This window comes from Erythranthe guttata, chromosome 12 (assembly GCF_056151865.1).
Source record: "Erythranthe guttata isolate IM_541 chromosome 12, IM_541, whole genome shotgun sequence".
In the NCBI taxonomy this organism is placed as follows: domain Eukaryota; kingdom Viridiplantae; phylum Streptophyta; class Magnoliopsida; order Lamiales; family Phrymaceae; genus Erythranthe; species Erythranthe guttata.
In genome coordinates this window covers 16623087-16641256 of record NC_142544.1, presented here as the reverse complement: position 1 = coordinate 16641256, position 18170 = coordinate 16623087, and the positions used below count along the sequence as shown (strand labels likewise).

The 18170-nt window shown below is 34.7% G+C and overlaps 5 protein-coding genes across 5 annotated transcripts; 1 reads left to right on the top strand and 4 right to left on the bottom strand.

Moving 5' to 3' along the window:
• Positions 1-74: 74 nt before the first annotated feature.
• ELF5A-3 (eukaryotic elongation factor 5A-3) lies at positions 75-2041 on the bottom strand. Its single transcript, XM_012992137.2, has 5 exons — positions 1663-2041; positions 944-1066; positions 795-851; positions 628-702; positions 75-531 (listed from the first exon to the last, which is right to left on the bottom strand). The coding sequence occupies exons 1-5, from the start codon at positions 1783-1785 to the stop codon at positions 430-432; spliced, it is 480 nt and encodes a 159-aa protein (XP_012847591.1). The 5' UTR covers positions 1786-2041; the 3' UTR covers positions 75-429.
• Positions 2042-2837: 796 nt separating this feature from the next.
• On the bottom strand, positions 2838-7617 carry LOC105967538 (Transducin/WD40 repeat-like superfamily protein). The gene is made up of 9 exons (XM_012992139.2): positions 7422-7617; positions 7152-7285; positions 6147-6229; positions 5340-5591; positions 4931-5003; positions 4351-4431; positions 4189-4270; positions 3747-3847; positions 2838-3153 (listed from the first exon to the last, which is right to left on the bottom strand). The coding sequence occupies exons 1-9, from the start codon at positions 7524-7526 to the stop codon at positions 3114-3116; spliced, it is 951 nt and encodes a 316-aa protein (XP_012847593.1). The 5' UTR covers positions 7527-7617; the 3' UTR covers positions 2838-3113.
• Positions 7618-8383: 766 nt separating this feature from the next.
• Positions 8384-10739, bottom strand: MINE1 (homolog of bacterial MinE 1). The gene is made up of 2 exons (XM_012992276.2): positions 10443-10739; positions 8384-9226 (listed from the first exon to the last, which is right to left on the bottom strand). Exons 1-2 carry the CDS (start codon positions 10533-10535, stop codon positions 8630-8632), a joined length of 690 nt encoding a protein of 229 aa, XP_012847730.1. The 5' UTR covers positions 10536-10739; the 3' UTR covers positions 8384-8629.
• Positions 10740-11147: 408 nt separating this feature from the next.
• RRG (sporulation protein (DUF155)) lies at positions 11148-15224 on the top strand. The gene is made up of 7 exons (XM_012992301.2): positions 11148-11689; positions 12004-12112; positions 12946-13105; positions 13662-13810; positions 14363-14514; positions 14644-14758; positions 14873-15224. Exons 1-7 carry the CDS (start codon positions 11385-11387, stop codon positions 15011-15013), a joined length of 1131 nt encoding a protein of 376 aa, XP_012847755.1. The 5' UTR covers positions 11148-11384; the 3' UTR covers positions 15014-15224.
• A 564-nt stretch (positions 15225-15788) lies between these two features.
• Positions 15789-17469, bottom strand: LOC105967636 (DUF538 family protein (Protein of unknown function, DUF538)). The gene is made up of 3 exons (XM_012992248.2): positions 17127-17469; positions 16926-16980; positions 15789-16411 (listed from the first exon to the last, which is right to left on the bottom strand). The coding sequence occupies exons 1-3, from the start codon at positions 17226-17228 to the stop codon at positions 16032-16034; spliced, it is 537 nt and encodes a 178-aa protein (XP_012847702.2). The 5' UTR covers positions 17229-17469; the 3' UTR covers positions 15789-16031.
• Positions 17470-18170: the final 701 nt, after the last annotated feature.

The window sequence follows — 18170 nt, the reverse complement described above, 5'->3', positions numbered from 1 at the left end:
ACACTTGTGATAACTAGTATGAACAATGAAACTAGAATAAATTTATCCGAAAGTAAAGAAACCAACCAACACCATAAACAAAATAACAATTTACCAAAGTTGGCAGCATATCAATTTATCCCCACACCATAATAAACAAGATGAGATTCGAACATCTTTAGGAAACGGAACAAAGAAAAAAAAGAAGAGTAATTCAAAGAAAAGAAAAATACTTAAAACATAAATAGTAAAGCAAATTATCCCAGTAAAAGGAAAAGTGGTCTTCTTAATAGTCGAGGGCATAAAACCATCATTTTCCCAGTCTCGAAAAACCGGGAAAATACGACGGCCAATAGTCCCTCCCATCATTCACTAATCTATAAAATTCATGTCGTCTCATTTTAAATATAAAACCATCAATCGACTCGATCCCACAAGTAAAGGGAACCTCTACTTGGGACCAATATCCTTGAGGGCATTGATTTGTTCCTCTCCCATGGCAGACATAACACTCACAACGAGGTCCTTCCCCTCAGCAAACCCTTCCTTGATCTGTATATCCCACCAAAAACAGAGATTTTATGAATATTAATTTAATGTTTATTCGAATAAGAAAATGAATATGTTGAAAAACGAAATATCGCAGACCTGAGTAAGGAGAGCATCATCAGTTGGAAGCCTGAGGTCATCCTTAGTGCTACCATTATCAGTCAGCAAGCTCACCTACATATACATATCATCGAAAATTAACAATTATACGAGAAACGAAAATTTTAGTAGTTTTAAGTATTGAAGAAGATAGAGTAGCCACGTACGAATCCATCCTCAGAGATGTCGATAAGCTGGTAGTCAGTACGGTTAACATGTGGAACCTGAATCGAGACGAAAATATTTTTTAGTGTTAAATGCGATAAAGTAATGAAATAGCAACAAATATTATAGAAAAACAAAGAGATATACATACATCACAATTGTGGGAAGAGGGGACAATATCTTCGAGCTTCTTGGAAGTGAAGATGTCGATTGCAACAAAGTGACATTTAGCATGTCCGTGCTTTCCAGTCTTGGAAGTTGAAACTTCCACAACCTGAAACAATTAACAAGTATTGTAAACAAACGATGTTGGAATAAACATAAACATTTGGAATAATTAAAATTCATATTTTGTAACAATACAGAGTTCCAAATAATCAGCTTTTCGCGAAACCTTCTTAATTTTTAGACAATTAAGCTATATACCTTAACGAATTAAAACTTAGTTATCGAAAATTGTTTAAAGCTCAAATCTTTCCGAAAATCATTCACAAATCACCGAATATACATGGCTTAGAAGTAATTCTTCCATGAGCACAATTAAACCAAACAAATAAATTACAACAGTAGATCTATTCCATCACATAACAGGATCAAAATTCAGATATACCGTGGTATAGAAATCAATTCCAAAAAAAAAAAAACAGAAACAATCAACCACCAATCCAAATAATAAAAATATTGTTCATCCACAACAAATCGAAGCAAACGACGAACAATCATCAGGCTCATATATACACACAGATTGAAATCAAATCTAAGACATCTCATCGCCGATGAGTTACAGAAATCAATAATAAAACAAGATGAAATCGCATCTAATCCAAACAACAAATCGCCGAAAAAAAATTAAATCAGAGAGCAACAAACCTTGCAGGGGCGGCCTTTGATAACAATGTAACCGTTCTTGCGGATAGTTCCGGCCTGCTGGGGGTAGGTCTTCGATGCGCCGGCGTCGGCCTTCGACTCGAAGTGATGCTCCTCGTCCGACATCCTAGGCGGCGATTCTAGAGAGAGAAACAAACGGATTTTTTTTCCTTTAAATGTGGTGGCGAAGACCAAAGCTGAGTGCGGGAGAACTATCTATCACTGTGTTATTTTTTTGCATATATAGGGTTTGAGTTATCGAATCAATACGGGAGGGGTAGTTTGGGGTTTTCGCATCAAGGAACAAATTTGGGCCGCTGATTGACGTGGTGGGGCGGTTGACGGTTGCGATTTGCTTGCAAAGTTTGCGTCAAAACGACGCAGTGTTCTGTCTGAGGTGGGCTCTTTTTTTTTCTTTTTTTTTTTTTTTTTTTTTTTTTTTTTTTTTCGTGTTTATCTACATATTTAATATTTAATTAATAGGACCATTTTAAAATTGCGAGAGGGGGACTAATCGAGTGCACGCGCCTTACCGTGGACTAACGTGGTGATTGACTCAACTCGAATCGGATTCAAAATCAACCTATGGAATGAATTTAAAGTGGATCCGTCTTGTAATAGATGGGATCCATTGCATCTTTAGTTCAACTTATCTGATTTAATATCTCAACTTATGAGTTGAATACTTAACTATTCCGAAATCGGAAGATTTCAGTGGAATTCAGAATTCGAAATTTTTCCAATTTTTTGTCAACTTAAATATAAAATACATAATAGTATTGGTATTTTTAATTGTAATATTAGAGAAAAAAATCAGAATTTTTAGAATTATTTCCAGAGCTTTAATCGGATCAGAAATTAGAATTTCGCATATATTCCAATTCCTCTCCAAATAATTTTGGAAAAATCTGAAGTCGGAATTTCGGAATTCAGATTGCAAATTATTGTTCCTAAATCAAAATTATGTATTGGAATCAACGAAAATCAGATATTTTGTTCCAATTTCCACCCCTAATTGTAGGTTAATAAGGTCAATTTTTTTTAAATAGATAAGTAGTTACCTACTAAATTTGTTATTTATTTACCCCTATGAAGCATGATTTATTTCTAATTGTAAACAAATATTTCTCATCTCATCATCTGATATCTAAAATTTTATAAGAAAATATAACACAATATTTCTCATTTGAAAATTCCTGTGATCTAATATTACTGCTATTTGTTACAAAATATGACCATCAATTTCTACTATTCTAGTATACAAATCACAGAAAATCGAACTTCCAAAATACAGGAGTAGTTTACGACACATAGCTCCACATCTAAAAAAAAAAGAAAAAAGAGTCGAAAATATCAAATATATGGAGATGCTAATGGGTAGATATTTCTAAAGTTGATGCTGAAAATATTGCAGCATTAGCAAAGTGACCTTTTGTTGCTATTCGTCTCGTCGTTTACTCCATCCGATGCATAAATATTTGAGGCTGCTCTTCTCTGTCACACAAGAAAATAATGCTTGCTCAACTCAAATAAAGTGGAAGAATGCATATGCATGTATATATTTATTTGTGCCCGAGATTCGTTTATGCTGCCTAATACGAATTCCCCGTCTAAAGCTTACTTCAGCGCTTTAAGGGGTAATCGTGTAAGAGTAAATATTGCAGGTTTATAGCTCAGATGAAAATTCTAGAACTGGATTTATGAATGTACTACTCCAACTTGCTTGTTAAACCGAAAGACTGTTTTCAGACAATTTACTTTAACTATTTAGGAAGATATTACGAGTCCTAAGTCAACACATACAATATGAACTCAAGATAGCAGCATAATTCGGTCTTTAGAAAAGGAAAAAAAAAGCCCGAAGAACTGCCAAAAATAAGGATGGACTTGAAAAATGGTCTTTAGAAAATATCTATGTGTGCATTGTGCAATACCATCTAATGACCGATGTAAGAATTGTAACATTTGCAAGTAGATATAATAGGTAAACATAAAGTAATACACACCGGTAATCAACTAGAAAAAAATGAGGAAAATGAATTCGTAAGACCTAAAGAAACAAGATATCTGAAACGAGCGTAACAAACCTTTCATTAGCCTCCTGGTAAGTATAACTCGATGCAACAGCCAAAATCTGCCCCCCATGGTTATATGCCAACGATGCAATACTATTGGGATATCTAGGCAACTGAAAGTGAGGCGGGAAATATATGAGAACGTAGTTGTAACTAATCAATTTTATAGACAGTACCAAATTAAATAAATTAGTGTATGATAGAGATCTAAATGGTGTTTGGAGAAGTTAATAGTTTCAATGCTGAAAATCCAAATTAATCTAAAATCGTGGAGAATAGATCGTATGCACATGATGCAGTTAAATTTTCATTAGAGCATGTATAATTACTATTGGCACAGATGTAAATCTAACAAATCTCCATTCATTTGTCATTCTTATGACAACTGGTTGACGCGTATATCAAGCACATTTTTATCATGCAATTTCTCCAGAAGTGAAGAACTTAACTATACCTCCATTATACGTTTCCTATTAAGAACGTCCCATATTGCAGCATGGCCCTCATTGTCACCAGTAACGAGGACACCATGCAATCTGAAAAGGGGAAATATATATAGTTACGTGATTCTGTGGGCCCGTGATAGCAAAGTTAAAAGTGAAAGTGAAACACATACGATGGATTAAATGCAATGTCGTTCACTGCTACAAGATGATGTCTACCATTCTTGTTCTTTGGATGGCATCTGAAGGTGTATCTGCAAAAGTCCAAGATTTGAGTGAAATATATTTTCAATACACCAATATGTTTTGGATCTGAATTCTTATATACGGTATTTATTTTAGGATAAATATTTAATAATAAAAATCTCCATTTGTAGAAGAAAATTAAATCTAAAATTTGATCAGAGAGCATCAGTTGAACTAAAGTACAAGAGTAATTTGAGAATGAGTTCGCCCATAAACTTCATTATTTGCTATAGGGAATTCTGAGGGATGTCAGTTCCGGTAGCATTTGCATGTCGAAAAACTCGTAAATTAATTGCATTTGTCCCCTTTGGAAGATAAGATCGAGAATATCTTCTGGTGAGTGCATATTCTAATTTTAAAGATAGTACTTCCGATATAGTATAAAGTTAACCGAGGCTTATAAAACATGTGTTGCTAATATGCGTTCTAGTAAAAGAAAAGTCCTAAGGCATACCGATCAACAATACAAAAGTTGGGGATAATTTAAATTTTGTAACTTATACTGACCCCTCATTCTTCGAATTGGATTTGCTGAGATATTCCAAAGTAACCTGTCCATCAGTTGATCCGGCCACAAATCCTGCATAAATAGGCATCATCATTTATATGAATTCAGAGGTCAAAACGACAAAGAGGATGTTTAAGATACTTATAGACTTCAATTAAAATATGTCTAACAAGTCCAATAATGATAAATATATGTAAAGATAGCAAGTGCAATTTGGCAATGGCATCAATTACCAACAGTTCTGTTCCAAGAAAAAATCGGAACAATGTGGAAAACTAGTGACACGTAAACCTACTGTAATCAATTGTAAAAAGTTTAAACAGTTTTGTGAGATCTTTTGAGTTCTCAAACAGCTAAAGATCATTGCATCATTTTACTGAAGTGTAATTATAGCTGTTATCGCAATACCTTCTAAATTTAAATTTGAACGGACACATTTTATATGGTTGTCCATACAATGTTCTTTCGCCTGAACCGATCCATCTAAGTAGCGCAAATCATAAACATGCACTGATGACTTGAGAGCAACCGTCAAACTGAAACCAGAAAGTGACATAGATTCAACCTCCATGCCTAGATTACTCAAGCATCCCGAAGAACTAGCAGAGCGTGCATCTGAAAACTTTACTTTTCTATCCCAACCAGCAGTGATAATTTGACCTGCAGACAAGGGAAAAGTGTATTATGATTTCTTTGAAAAGAAAATATTGTAAACAGATAACACCACCTTGAATATGTTGATTTCACACAAAATTTCTATCTAATATAGTTTGTAAAAAGGAAAAAAAAACATTTGTCCGATTTTCACATCCAATCGTCATCTCCAACTTGCAAGAATTCAATTTATTTGAGTAAACAATAATGGAAATTATAGCCCTCGGTAACATTCATTAAATCCCAAATGCAGACGCTTAACTCATCTGCTGATTAAAATTTATCCTTCATAATTGGAAGTGTCATGGATTTAAACTCTCTTCAACCAAGAATCCCTAAAATTTTCAAAGACCATAAGAACGATCATGATAATATTTGAAGTTGGATGCACGTTTATGGAGAAAGGCCATATATTTGCTCAAGAGCCAGAAAGGCAGGAAGTGATCTGGCAAGGGCAGGAATTTTGATGCACAGTTCCTTCAGTAACTCAGACAAACAAGCGGCACTGCATCACGGTTTCTAGAAAAATATAAGTGAAATTACATGTTACTAATATCTTACATGTTTCCACAGAATATTCAACACAGGTTGCTAAATCGTCATGATTTCCTATTGCTTTGCTGTCTCCCGCACGCATATCATACCTATGAAGTTTCAAATCAAATGTGTCAGCAAATAGGATATTATCATTACAAGATGGAAACAAAGAAAGTGAACTGGCAAATACAAGAAAGATTGTCTCGGTGGCACAGAGTAGTAAAAAAAATAACGTTCAGATGCTTTGATAGTGATCCATCCATTATCCTCTCATTCGACAACGTGCGTGAATTGAGTATATTACCAACTTATGAAATCTTATTTGGCCTTGAATTGGTTAAAAATCAAACACAATAGGAATATTCTTCACATAACTAGTTCAGAGCATTAACAAATGTAAATATTTAAAATGTTGACTAAAATCTGAATTTAAAGCTATCTGCAACATTTCACTTTCCCTCAACATAAAAGACCAAAAACATTTCTAGCTCACTTACGGTGAGTATTCTATTTTTCTTCGTTACCTTTCAGAGGATCTACCTACTTTACTATGTTGCTGAAATATAACCGTTTACATACGTTTACCAATGCAACACCGTAATCCCTTCTCAAAATTGTAGAATAGCAAACATAGCAACCTTCAAAAGCGGGATCGACCTAAACAATAGGCAGCTTGAGCAGCTCCCACCTTACCGAAAAAAATAAAAGAAAAGGCCGTGCGTAGTCGTTTCTCAAAATAACCCGTTTCTTATAATTGATATAGTATGCTGTGTTCGTTATCCGAGTTTCTCTACCCCTCCACAAACTTGAAGCCCATGTACCATCCTTGTTGATAAGTTAATGCCAAGGCCAATTGATAAATAATAAACTATCTAGGGGATTAATGTGGTTTCATTGACGATTACTTAACGCAGAGGTTTCTGGAAAACAATTGAGCTAGCAAAGTAAAAAAAATGTTGAAAAATCTAACTACTTTAGGCACAAACAAAATTTAGGGCAAAGAATCAGTTGTTACAGAAAGCTGCAAACCTGAGAATAGAACCATCGGAATCAACACCGAGAGCCACCGACTCACTCTCGAAACAGCAATCGAGAAGCGCCGCCCCTTCGCTGGGAGCTTCTAATCGGAGCTCGCATTTGTCCACATCGTAAAGACGAAGACTCTGCTCGGAAATATGATATAATATGCCTCACTCTTAAATTCCAAAATTAGATCATATAATTACACATAATTACAGATAAAGCGGTGCGGAGGTAACGAGAGATTAGTAGAATAGATTTGCCATTAGAACCACTTACCGAATCCCATGAGGAAATTAAGAGATTGTTCGAATTCGGAGCAAATCGAACCCTGGAAATGGCGTCCCGAATCGGGTTATTGAAATTCAAACGAGACCCGTCCATTGTGGAAGGGAGTAACAATTTTTCTGGAAGGGAGAAAGGGACAGAAAGGAGAGAGAAATGGCGGCAAAATTCTGCAAGTGTATTTTGAATTTAGATTGCAGAGAGATTTGGGAGGAGGGCTGAATCCTGAATTCCTGATCGCTTTAGGCCCGTTTTTCAAAACAAGCAGGGCCAACGGGCCATAAATCGGGCTCATGGCCCAACTTTGCAATCAATTTTGGGCCTGAATTAGCTTCTCCCTATACGCATAATTAATGTAGCACTGACACGGAAACGGCGATACTGAGAAATGGTGAAGCGACGTGTTCCATGGGTTACGAGAACTTGGGGAAAATGTGTATATATTAGAAGTATAGGAGTATATTTATAAATATATTATTAAGCATATATAAATTCTTTTTATAAATTTCCATACAAGTATATTTAAAATAAATATTATTATCAACTATCAGTTTGCAATTGATCACGTAAAAGCTACAAAAAATATTTGAAAGCTCGTTATTTAAACATGTTTTTAACTTTTCATAAATTGTAAAAATAAGATGTCTGGTAAGTGTCCAGGAATGTCGGACACGTAAACGTTAAGAAGTTGAAGTTTTCATGTTACGTATTGCATAATTAATGGTTGATCGCGAAAATGTTTTGGGTAAAATTTTCATATCTAGGTCAAAAAATTATTTCTGATTTCCATCTGGTTTTAATTTTCGGAAAATTTCAACTTTTCTCGAAAATTTACATTTTCTTATATAAATACATAAGAAAAAAGGTACATAAACAAAATATTCGAAGTTGTTGGAGCTTAATTAGTATTCAATAAAGTCTAATGATGCCTGCATATTCATCAAGCACACAGTATCTTCAATGTGTTATCTCAAATATAACATTAGAAGTATCATCCAATAACCAATTCTCAGACAACCTAAAAAAGTTTCCAAATATATACAGAATATATAATTCTGCTCCAGTGGTTTACATCACCCAAAGAACGAAAATACACCACCGTCGCACAAGCAGAACAAATAACAATTGAAAACATAACGAAATCGAACGAACAAAGATTCCCCCTCTTTAACTCCCAAAGCGCATCACCTCATTGGGCACATTTATTCACTAGGAACATAAAAGTCAAATTTCACGTCAACCGAACCAGAACTCTCTCCAGTGTCTTTGTACTCGATATTCGTGATCGCCCCAGTTTCATCGTCAAGTTGATATTCCGTTCTTACCCTCCGCACAGGCACAGTCACAGAATAAATAGTGCCTAAATCTGGATCAGTCGAGACACTCAACTGTACCTTATCCTGCGATTCAATCTCCACAAAATCGGACAGTGCACTGACAACATTGCTCACAATCTTCTGCTTTGCCTCTTCGCTGACAGCACATCGGTCGGAGAAGAGAATCATCCTCAAACGTTGTTTGGCAATGTTTGCGTTGGAGTTCCTTCTTGATGTGGGAGATGGGAATATTATCTTCCACGCAAGGCTTACGCGGTCGAAGAAGTTCATGTTAATTGCGTTGAGGAGAAAATTTTCGACTTCTTGGCTGATGGGGTTTTCCGAAACTTTGTAATCACCAAAAATTCCGATGGGCCGTTTGGAGTGACAACGGGTGCTATGAGGATCAAGAACTGTACGGGAGCATCTTGGTATTGACTCGAACACACTAGATGCACCGTTTGTGAACACGTTGCAATCCACCTGTATGCGATGAATGTACATGTCGGAAAAAGATTCAAACTTTATATCTCTAAAAAAAATTTATGCCAAAAAACTCATAATACAGTCAACATGAAGTATACGAAACTCAAAAGAAATGCCTTGTTGTTAGCTGAAATGTTAGTATGGACTAACACGACTGTCAAAAACTGATATCTGGTGAAGCTTACTTTCAGAAACATGCAATGGGTATCAATCTTTTGAGAGCTACAGAAGAGTTGATTGCAATTAGTACCCCCTGTGTTATATCGAATTGCTAAAAAACTACTCCATGTTATTTTATTAGCGAAACCCCCCCTTAAGATTTAATTTTAGTTAGCAATTAGTACACCTGTTTAGGGGGTTGTGTGCTACAAAAAGGTGTTGAATCATAGGGGTGGTTTTACCAATAAAATAATATGGGGTAGTCTTTAGCAATTTGATATAACACGAGGGTACTAATTGCAATAAACCCAGCTACAGAAGTATGAGATAAAGTTTCCACAATAGCCATTGAAGTGATACGAAAATAGAGCTTATGTAAAATTCCAATTTTCCAACTAGCGAATGTTCATGGCTTATGTAAATAAATGTAATCTTGTCTCGAGCCAGTGATCAATTAAACTGTTTCGCATATAAAGTAATAAAAGGAATAACATCGATTTAGGCCATTTCTCAATGCCGAGACAATATTTTGGTTAATACAAGCTAAAAATCTGCGACACATAATATTTCAGCTAAACGACGACATGGTAAACCCGAGCGAAATTATATAAACTGTATATATCACATGAAGCTTTAATCGATTAATAAACGAGCATAATTTAGAAGCCACTTCATCGATCAACCTGGAAAGGAATCATCAAGTGGAACTACCAACAAAGAAGGAAATTAACACATCCTAATTAAGTTGCTTCATGTATGACAGTATGTGCAACAGCAAGAACACGGTAATTTCTCGCGTAGAAAAATAAATAAACGTAATCGCCGAATCATCATTGTAAAGCTTATACCCAACATTCAAGAATATAATGTAGCCCTTCATCCATATTCACAAATAATTTTGACATATATAATTAAATGCTGAAAAATAGAGATAAATCTCCAGAACAACAGTATTGAAAACGAACCCAGCTCAGAATAACAAAAACGGAAAAGCTAGAGAGAGAAACATCTAACGGTAATAGGCGCTGAAAAATGGAGAATGAGTTGAACAAACCTTGGAAGGGGGGAAATGCGATCTTGTGCGAAGGGGGTTGAATTTGTACGAACTCAGAGCTGCGGAAACCCTAAGATCTCCTGAAATCGCCATTGTCGAATCAATTTGTAGCTTCCGGGGAGATTATTGCTGGATTCGCTCTCTAATTCACTAGGGTTTCTCTTAACTGAATTTCGACATTCAATAGTGGGACTGTGGACACTGTGTTGCGTGTATTACATATACGACGTCGTTTTCCAATACTGAAGGAATAAAGAGGAATTGTATACTTTTTTTTTTTTCTTTACAAATTCAATTAGATTTAAACTTCTATCAATTAATTTAGTGGGAGCTTGGAAAATTTTATTAACTTAGCAAAATATTAAATTATCTAATTAATATTTCAGTACGTTTTTTTAATCAGAATCGTAAGAAATTATTATTTAAACAATGTTATTAATTTATCGAGTATTAATTTTATGTACGGAGGTTCTACTCATTATTAAGTGGTTCATTTACATATGAATTGTTAATCAAGGCAAGTAATTTAGGAATTTTTTTTATTTTTTTAGGATTATTTGTGTAGATATTAATGCAAAGTAAAAGAACAGGTGAAATAAATTCCAAAAAGAAAAGGTGAAATTATTTATTAGAAAAAAAAATATACAACTTTTTGGGGTTGAAATGATAAAACTATAAAATTCGAAGGGCTGAAATACAATTACCGTAACTCAAAATAAAACCTTAAAGCATGCATCAGCATTTCATCGAACACATGGTAGCCAATGCCGAATAGGTATCCCCAATTGAAAAACCAGTCGTCGTCTACATCATCGAACAACAACTATAATTACAATCAACCAGAGAAACAGAGCACCATAGAAATGGCGGTAGTACTACACTGAAGAACAGAGAAAAAAAACACAAGAAATCAGACGAATTTTGCGAACTTCACCCCAGTGAATGGGGAGATGGAGAGCTTCCCTCATAGTCGCCCGCATCGTATCAGCATCCAAATCCATCAATAACCTCAATATTAACCATAACCCACCTCTTAGATCTCCGTATTCTCTGTTAATTTCGGAGCGCAGAAATTATTTCTTGAATTTCAGGTCATTTTCTGCACTCCCATCCGTATTTCCTCGCGATGCCGAAGAATTTGATTACAGCACCCATGATTTTAATCGGAACGGGGTGTTGGAGGAGCCGTGTTTGGAAAACGAGGAGGCTGGAAAAATCCCAGTGAAAGCTTTTTTCCTCTGTACCAGGTTCATCTACTGTTTCATATAGCTTCTGCTTTTTTTTTCTTTTTCGAATAAGAATAAAAAATATTGTAGGACCGTGGGCTTATGTAAATTGTGGTTGGGAAGAGTTAATTGTGCAATTTAATGTGAGATTGCTGAGTGTTATGGCTGTGATGTCTTGATAATTGACTGAGTGTTGCATCGGTTTTTCTTTCTTGAGTTTTTGTTCTGTTGTGGAATTCATTCGATTTCACCTGCACACGCCACTTACCATTTCCCCATTCGTGTCGGTTTTGCATCTCGATTTTTCTGTTCTCTCAGATTCATGGTTTTGGCAGTGTGGATTTGAAGAGTATGCAAGCTGAGAATTCAAGATATGTTATCCCTCAAACATCGCGCTCGTCGAATAGTATTGCTCTCAGATTTCGCCGCCCTCCCTGGCAAACTGTAAGACCTGTTCACACACACACACACACACACACACACACACACACATATATATATATATATATATATATATATATATCAATGCTCGCTTGCTTAAGTAAATTTGGATGAGTTGCAATCCATGTCTTTCTCCATGCTTTACTTCTTTCCTCGTTCAACATTAGTTCAAAGCTTCATGATATCTAATATTTTGTTTTTCAAGAATATAGTCGGGTTTGACAGCTCAATTACTTTGATTCGATTATGCAAGGAAAAAAATGGCACATTGCAGTTTGTTCTTCACCTCATAAAAAAAATAGGAGGTCGATTAGTTGTTACGGCTGAACTTTAGTATTGACACATCACAGATATAACTATTTGGCCCTAGACGACTTGGATTCTTTGGTTAACAAAAACAGAATCACTTTGTCGAGTTACAGCCTTGGGAGAAAGGTTATCTACATTTACTATGTATTACTGGATTTCATATTGGCTTCTAATCAACCACACGAACATTGTCTTTGCGTAATGCGTCAATTCTTGATTGTATCCTTGTCCAATAAAAAAAAAATTGGAATGTTTGCTTGTTTAGCAAGATATCTTTTGACATTCCACGAAGCAGCTAACTCTAACCTGTCTTTAAGCAATAGCATTTATTTCATTAATCAAGTATGTTGAATACGAGTACTAGTGTTTGGCAGTTAAAAACTTCACCTTCCATTTGAGGAACAAAAGTCGCATTTCATATTCTATTTGCTTTGCCTTATCAAAGTAAGATTGGTTGCAATTAATCAACACCGTAATTGTTTTTGTTTTATCTAAAAAGAATTCCTCGCTTCAAAATTTGATGCCAGGGAGTTGAAGTTATAGAGAATACGAGCTGCTATCAGTACATGGTTGTGTACCAGTACGGTTCCGCTGTCCTTTTCAACGTGGAAGATCACGAAGTTGATCTCTATTTGCAAGCTGTTCGACAACATGCTACTGGATTGCTTACGGAGATGAGAAAAGATGGTAAGGGGATCTTTTTTAAGTATCTATATTTGTTATCTACATGAATCTTTATATTAATTTTCAAAAAATAAAACAAAAATTGAATCTTTATATTCCTTTGGGTAAATATTTTGTGTCTGCCAGACATTGAACTAAATCAACCTTTTATGTACGAAACAATATATATGATGTTATTGGGTTGACTACTGAAAATATTATATCTATACAACAGAGACGGTTCGTATGCATAGAAAAATGCCATTCCATTCGTTCTTAATAAACCAGTTTGATCCAGTTTGGTTTAGAAAATTTTAATGATTACACAGTGAGGAAACTATTTACTGAGTTCAAAACCAAATTGAGGGTTTGTATAAGGCTAAAGGAAAAAAAAACACACGAAGAAACTAAACCTGAATATTAGTTCAATTATTAAAAGTCCAGTATTTCTGGTATTCCGATTAGGCTATCCAGATTTATGTATCAGCTGCTGAAATAAATTCAATTTTCTCGATTTTTTTTTTATTCACATTCTACAGTATGCCATTTTTATACAAGTTCATTTTGGTTGTTGCATCAGATTATGCTATAAAAGAGAAGCCTTTGTTGGTCGAGGATATGCAGGGAGGTCCGGATTACATTGTTCTGAAGAATCTAGACACCGACAGTATCCGGATAATCGGTAGTGTTCTTGGACAAAGCATTGCTTTGGATTATTTCGTATCCCAGGTGAATAGTTAGATAACGTCACAGCATTTCCACTTTTTCTGCATTTTATAATTTAGGGTAAATTACAACCACCCCTGAGGTATGATCAAATTACGAAAAACCCCCTCCTATTTGGGTAATTACATCCACCCCTCAACTATAAATCTTCTTACACGTCCACCCTTGCGGTTTCAAATTTAGTGAAATCTTCTATATTATATGGAATATTCTCAATTTTGGACTCGTTTTATCCCATTCGAGCTCCACATTTTGAAGCTAGATGATCATAAAATGTGTTTTTTGGCTTGTATTAACAAATTATGGTGCATGAGAAACTATATTTTTGCACAAAACGAGTACAAACTAGAGAACATTCCATGAAATCTAGATGATTATGTTGAATTTGACACCATAAGGGTGGAGATGTAAGAAGATTCATAGTTGAAGGGGGTGGATGTAATTACCCAAACAGGAGGAGGGTTTTCGTAATTTGATCATACCTCAGGGGTGGTTGTAATTTACCCTATAATTTATAATTGTACATTTTATAATCTCTCTCTCTCTCACACACAGGTTGATGGTATGGTTGAAGAATTTGCAGGTATAAATCGGGGAATGGAGAAAACAGGAACTTTCACAATGAACCGGAAAAAGCTGTTTCAGCTTGTCGGGAAGGCTAACTCAAATATAGCTGATGTTATTCTTAAAGTCGGTCTTTTCGAGAGGTAATTTACAATCTAATATTCGACTTTGGTCACATGCTCTTCGTGTATATAAAGATTTCATTTATAATTTCTTGAGCTTTCGACTTTCGAGTGAAATGCATGTCATCATTATATTGTGCACTACTTTAGATCGGAAATTGCGTGGAGAGATGCAAAGTACGCACAAATTCTTGACTACCTTCGCGAGGAATATGAGATCACACAGAGATTTGGAAACCTCAATTTTAAGTTAAAATTCGTGGAGGTACGTACACTCGTTCATTTCAATTTTTTTTTTTTTTTAATAATTAGTTTGTTATTATAGTTGTTAGGGGGTATTATTACTGAGAGATGAGACTATTTATTTATTTGGCTGCAGCACAATATCCATTTTCTTCAAGAAGTACTTCAAAATCGGAAATCGGATTTGCTGGAGTGGGTCATCATAGTGTTGTTGAGCATAGAAAACGTGATCTCGTTGTGCGAGATTGTTCGGGACTCTATAGGAACTTCGGTATGAAGATTGAAGACAGAATACACACAAATTCTTTTTTCTTAATTATTTATTTAGCTTAGGTTTACTATCTTATTGAGAGAACAAATTCATTATGTTAAAAAAAAACACCAAATTTCCTTAATTAAAGCAATGCATTTTTCTTTTTTGTTAACAATTGATCTTTGATGTGGATTTTGATTGAGCTACGTCAAAGAATGTGAATTACATTTTGAAATGTGTGTGTTTTTATATGGTTTCTATTGTTTTTAGGGTACCTTACGGTTGTCCCCTGAGGGAAGGTCAAATTACGAAAAACTTCTTCTTGTTTGGGTAATTACAATCACCCCTTAATTATGATCCTTCTTGAGGTGTTAAATTTAGTGAAGTCTTCTAGATTATGTGAAATATTTTTCAGTTTGTACCCGTTTTACCCCATGTGAGCTCCACATTTTGGAACAAGATGATCATAAGATGTGTCTCTTAGCTTGTAAATATTAGATTGTGGTGCATCAGAAACTGTATTTTTGCATAAAACGAGTACAAACTGGAGAGCATTCCATAGAATCTAGAACATTATATTGAATTCACCGCAAGGGTGAACGTGTAAGAAGATTCATAGTTGAAGGGGTGATTGTAATTACTCAAATATGATGGGGTTTTTGTAATTTAACCTTACATCAGGGGTGTCCGTAATTTAACTTTTTTTTTTTTTTTTTTTTTAATTATTGTGCTTCATTTTGAATTGATGTATGTGAATTTTTCCAGATTAAAACATGTCTATACAGTAACCAAATCTGCAGCCAAACAAAAAAAAATTATAGAAAAATTATATTATTGGCTCTCATCTCATTGAGTAATCTTGGATTAAAAACAAATCCAACCTATCAAGAACTAAACCAATACATCAAACTCCTAACATACCAAAACAAAAGTACACTAAACTAGATTCATTGTTCAGACAAGAGACGACGAACGAGACTACCAACAGCCAAAATTTTCGACATAGCAATGTCCTACTAATGTCTGAAAAAAAAACGAGACATCAAAATTCTTCGACTCTCACAGCTTCACGAGGTACAACATAAGCATCTACCGGCCTCGATTTTTTAACACCGGCTGTGAAAGAAACTTTTTCCGACTTGTTGCCCTCGACAGCCACGTTTGTTACCTTGACCCAGACTAAGACCTTCGTTTTCATGCCTTCTATGCCCATTAGCTTACCCCTTAGTAGAATGCATTTGACACGAGTGGCGTATCTTATTACGGACGAGTCTTTGAAGCTCACTTCACATGCAAAGGGCAAGTGGACTACTAGCTTCGACTTCGTCTCGTCGAACTCGTATCCCGTTATATTCTGAGGGAAAATGCCAGCTGGCAGATTGTGTTGTCGCAGGAGATCAGACAAGCTTCTTGGAGGCTGTCCTGTTTAGGAAAACACAAAAATAAAAATTAAGTATTTCGTCTCAAAGTTTTTAGTAACATTTGCTGAATGCTATGGAAATTGGAACGAAATTTTTCGATTTTTCCATTTTTTTTTAATGGAATTGGAATACATTATAGATTCAGACCTCCAATCCGATTTAATTTCCGAAAATTACATTTATAATATGAATATTATTACGTAATTCATAATTTCATATTATAGGTGACTGAAAATTTGGAAATTCCAAATTCCGCTGATTCCGGTCCGAAATTTTCGGTTTAGGAACAATTTTTTTTTCCGAATCTCAAAATAAAAAAATTCCGATTTTTCTGATTTTTTTTATGGAATTTGAATTAGTTATTCACATCCCAAAAGTCCGAAAGTGCTAATTCCGATCCAATCCGTTCCGTTCGATTTTCACCCCCGAGCAGTAAAATTTTAATTTTAAATACGCATATAAAGATTGTACAAAAAATAGGAGATGATAAAAAACAAATAAAAGCAATTACAGACCTTTAAGCTTGTTGAATATCCATTTAGCCTTCTCCTCAACAACGTTAGAAACAGTCTGCAATTAACAACAGGCACAAACAAATTTCAACCGTCAAAGTTAACGGAGGGTGAAACCAGAAAATAAAAAATGTGGGATCTTTCTAAAATAATTTTTTTTTTTTTTTAATTTAAAAAAAATGTGGTAAGAATAAGAGTAGATACAGTTAGGTCTTGAGTAATGTTGTTCAGCTCTTCCTTAGCTTTCTTCGACAGCCAAAAGCTTCCAGCTTTTAAGCTCCCCATTTTCATAAGTGCTTTCTCCATTCTCTCTCTCTCTCTCTTTTTTTTTGAGAAGTTATTTTGCAGAGAAATCTTTCAGCCCTAGTCACGATTCCCGATAATGGGTTGTGGAATTTCTGTTCATTTCGGTGGAAAGGTGGAATTCTCGAACCCGATTCTATACATCCTTTTTCATATAAATATGCATTTTCAAATGTTTTTCAATTTGCCCATTTTTCTTAGGTAAGAAATCTGAAGCCACAGATTTTCTAGGTTTATTTGGTGCTATACATGAAATATATTTGGTGATTATTAAATTAATCTGTATCGATACGCCTATTTATGTGTGCTCAGTAGAAAATTATTTTACCATATTAACGATTAAATTTTATTGGGTGTATTTTATCGAGTGTAACATCTCGATGACCGAAATTATTTCATCTTGTGACATTAGGTGGAAATTGGAATTGAACTTCTGAATTTCATCAATTCCGACTTTTTTTTGGAACAAAATCGGATTTGTATATAAAATTACCGAAAATTCCATTTTTATGTCAGATAAGGTTCCTTTCAAAATACATGATTTAATTTTATGATATACTTGTAACTATATAATATAGCTTATGTTATATTTTATATGACAAATACAAATACCGATGGGCCATAAATTAAAACCTTAGAAAAAATTAATTATCCTAAGAAACTTTCTTTTGTTTTTTTCCTTATCAGGAAATCTTTGTATCAATTTGTTGTTCATAAATTTCGTTTTATTTATTGCATTTTGTCGAACTCTCTTTTGGATGTTCTTGCATTTTCCTGTAAAAAAAACAAAATTATCGTTAAAATTCACATCCGAATTTAGAACAAGAGATCATAAATTGATGTAACTTCCGAAATTCCGTCGATTCCGACATCGGAATGAATTTTTGCATTTCAATTTTTTTTGTAATGGAAATTAAAACCCATTTTTCACTACCGGAGAGAATT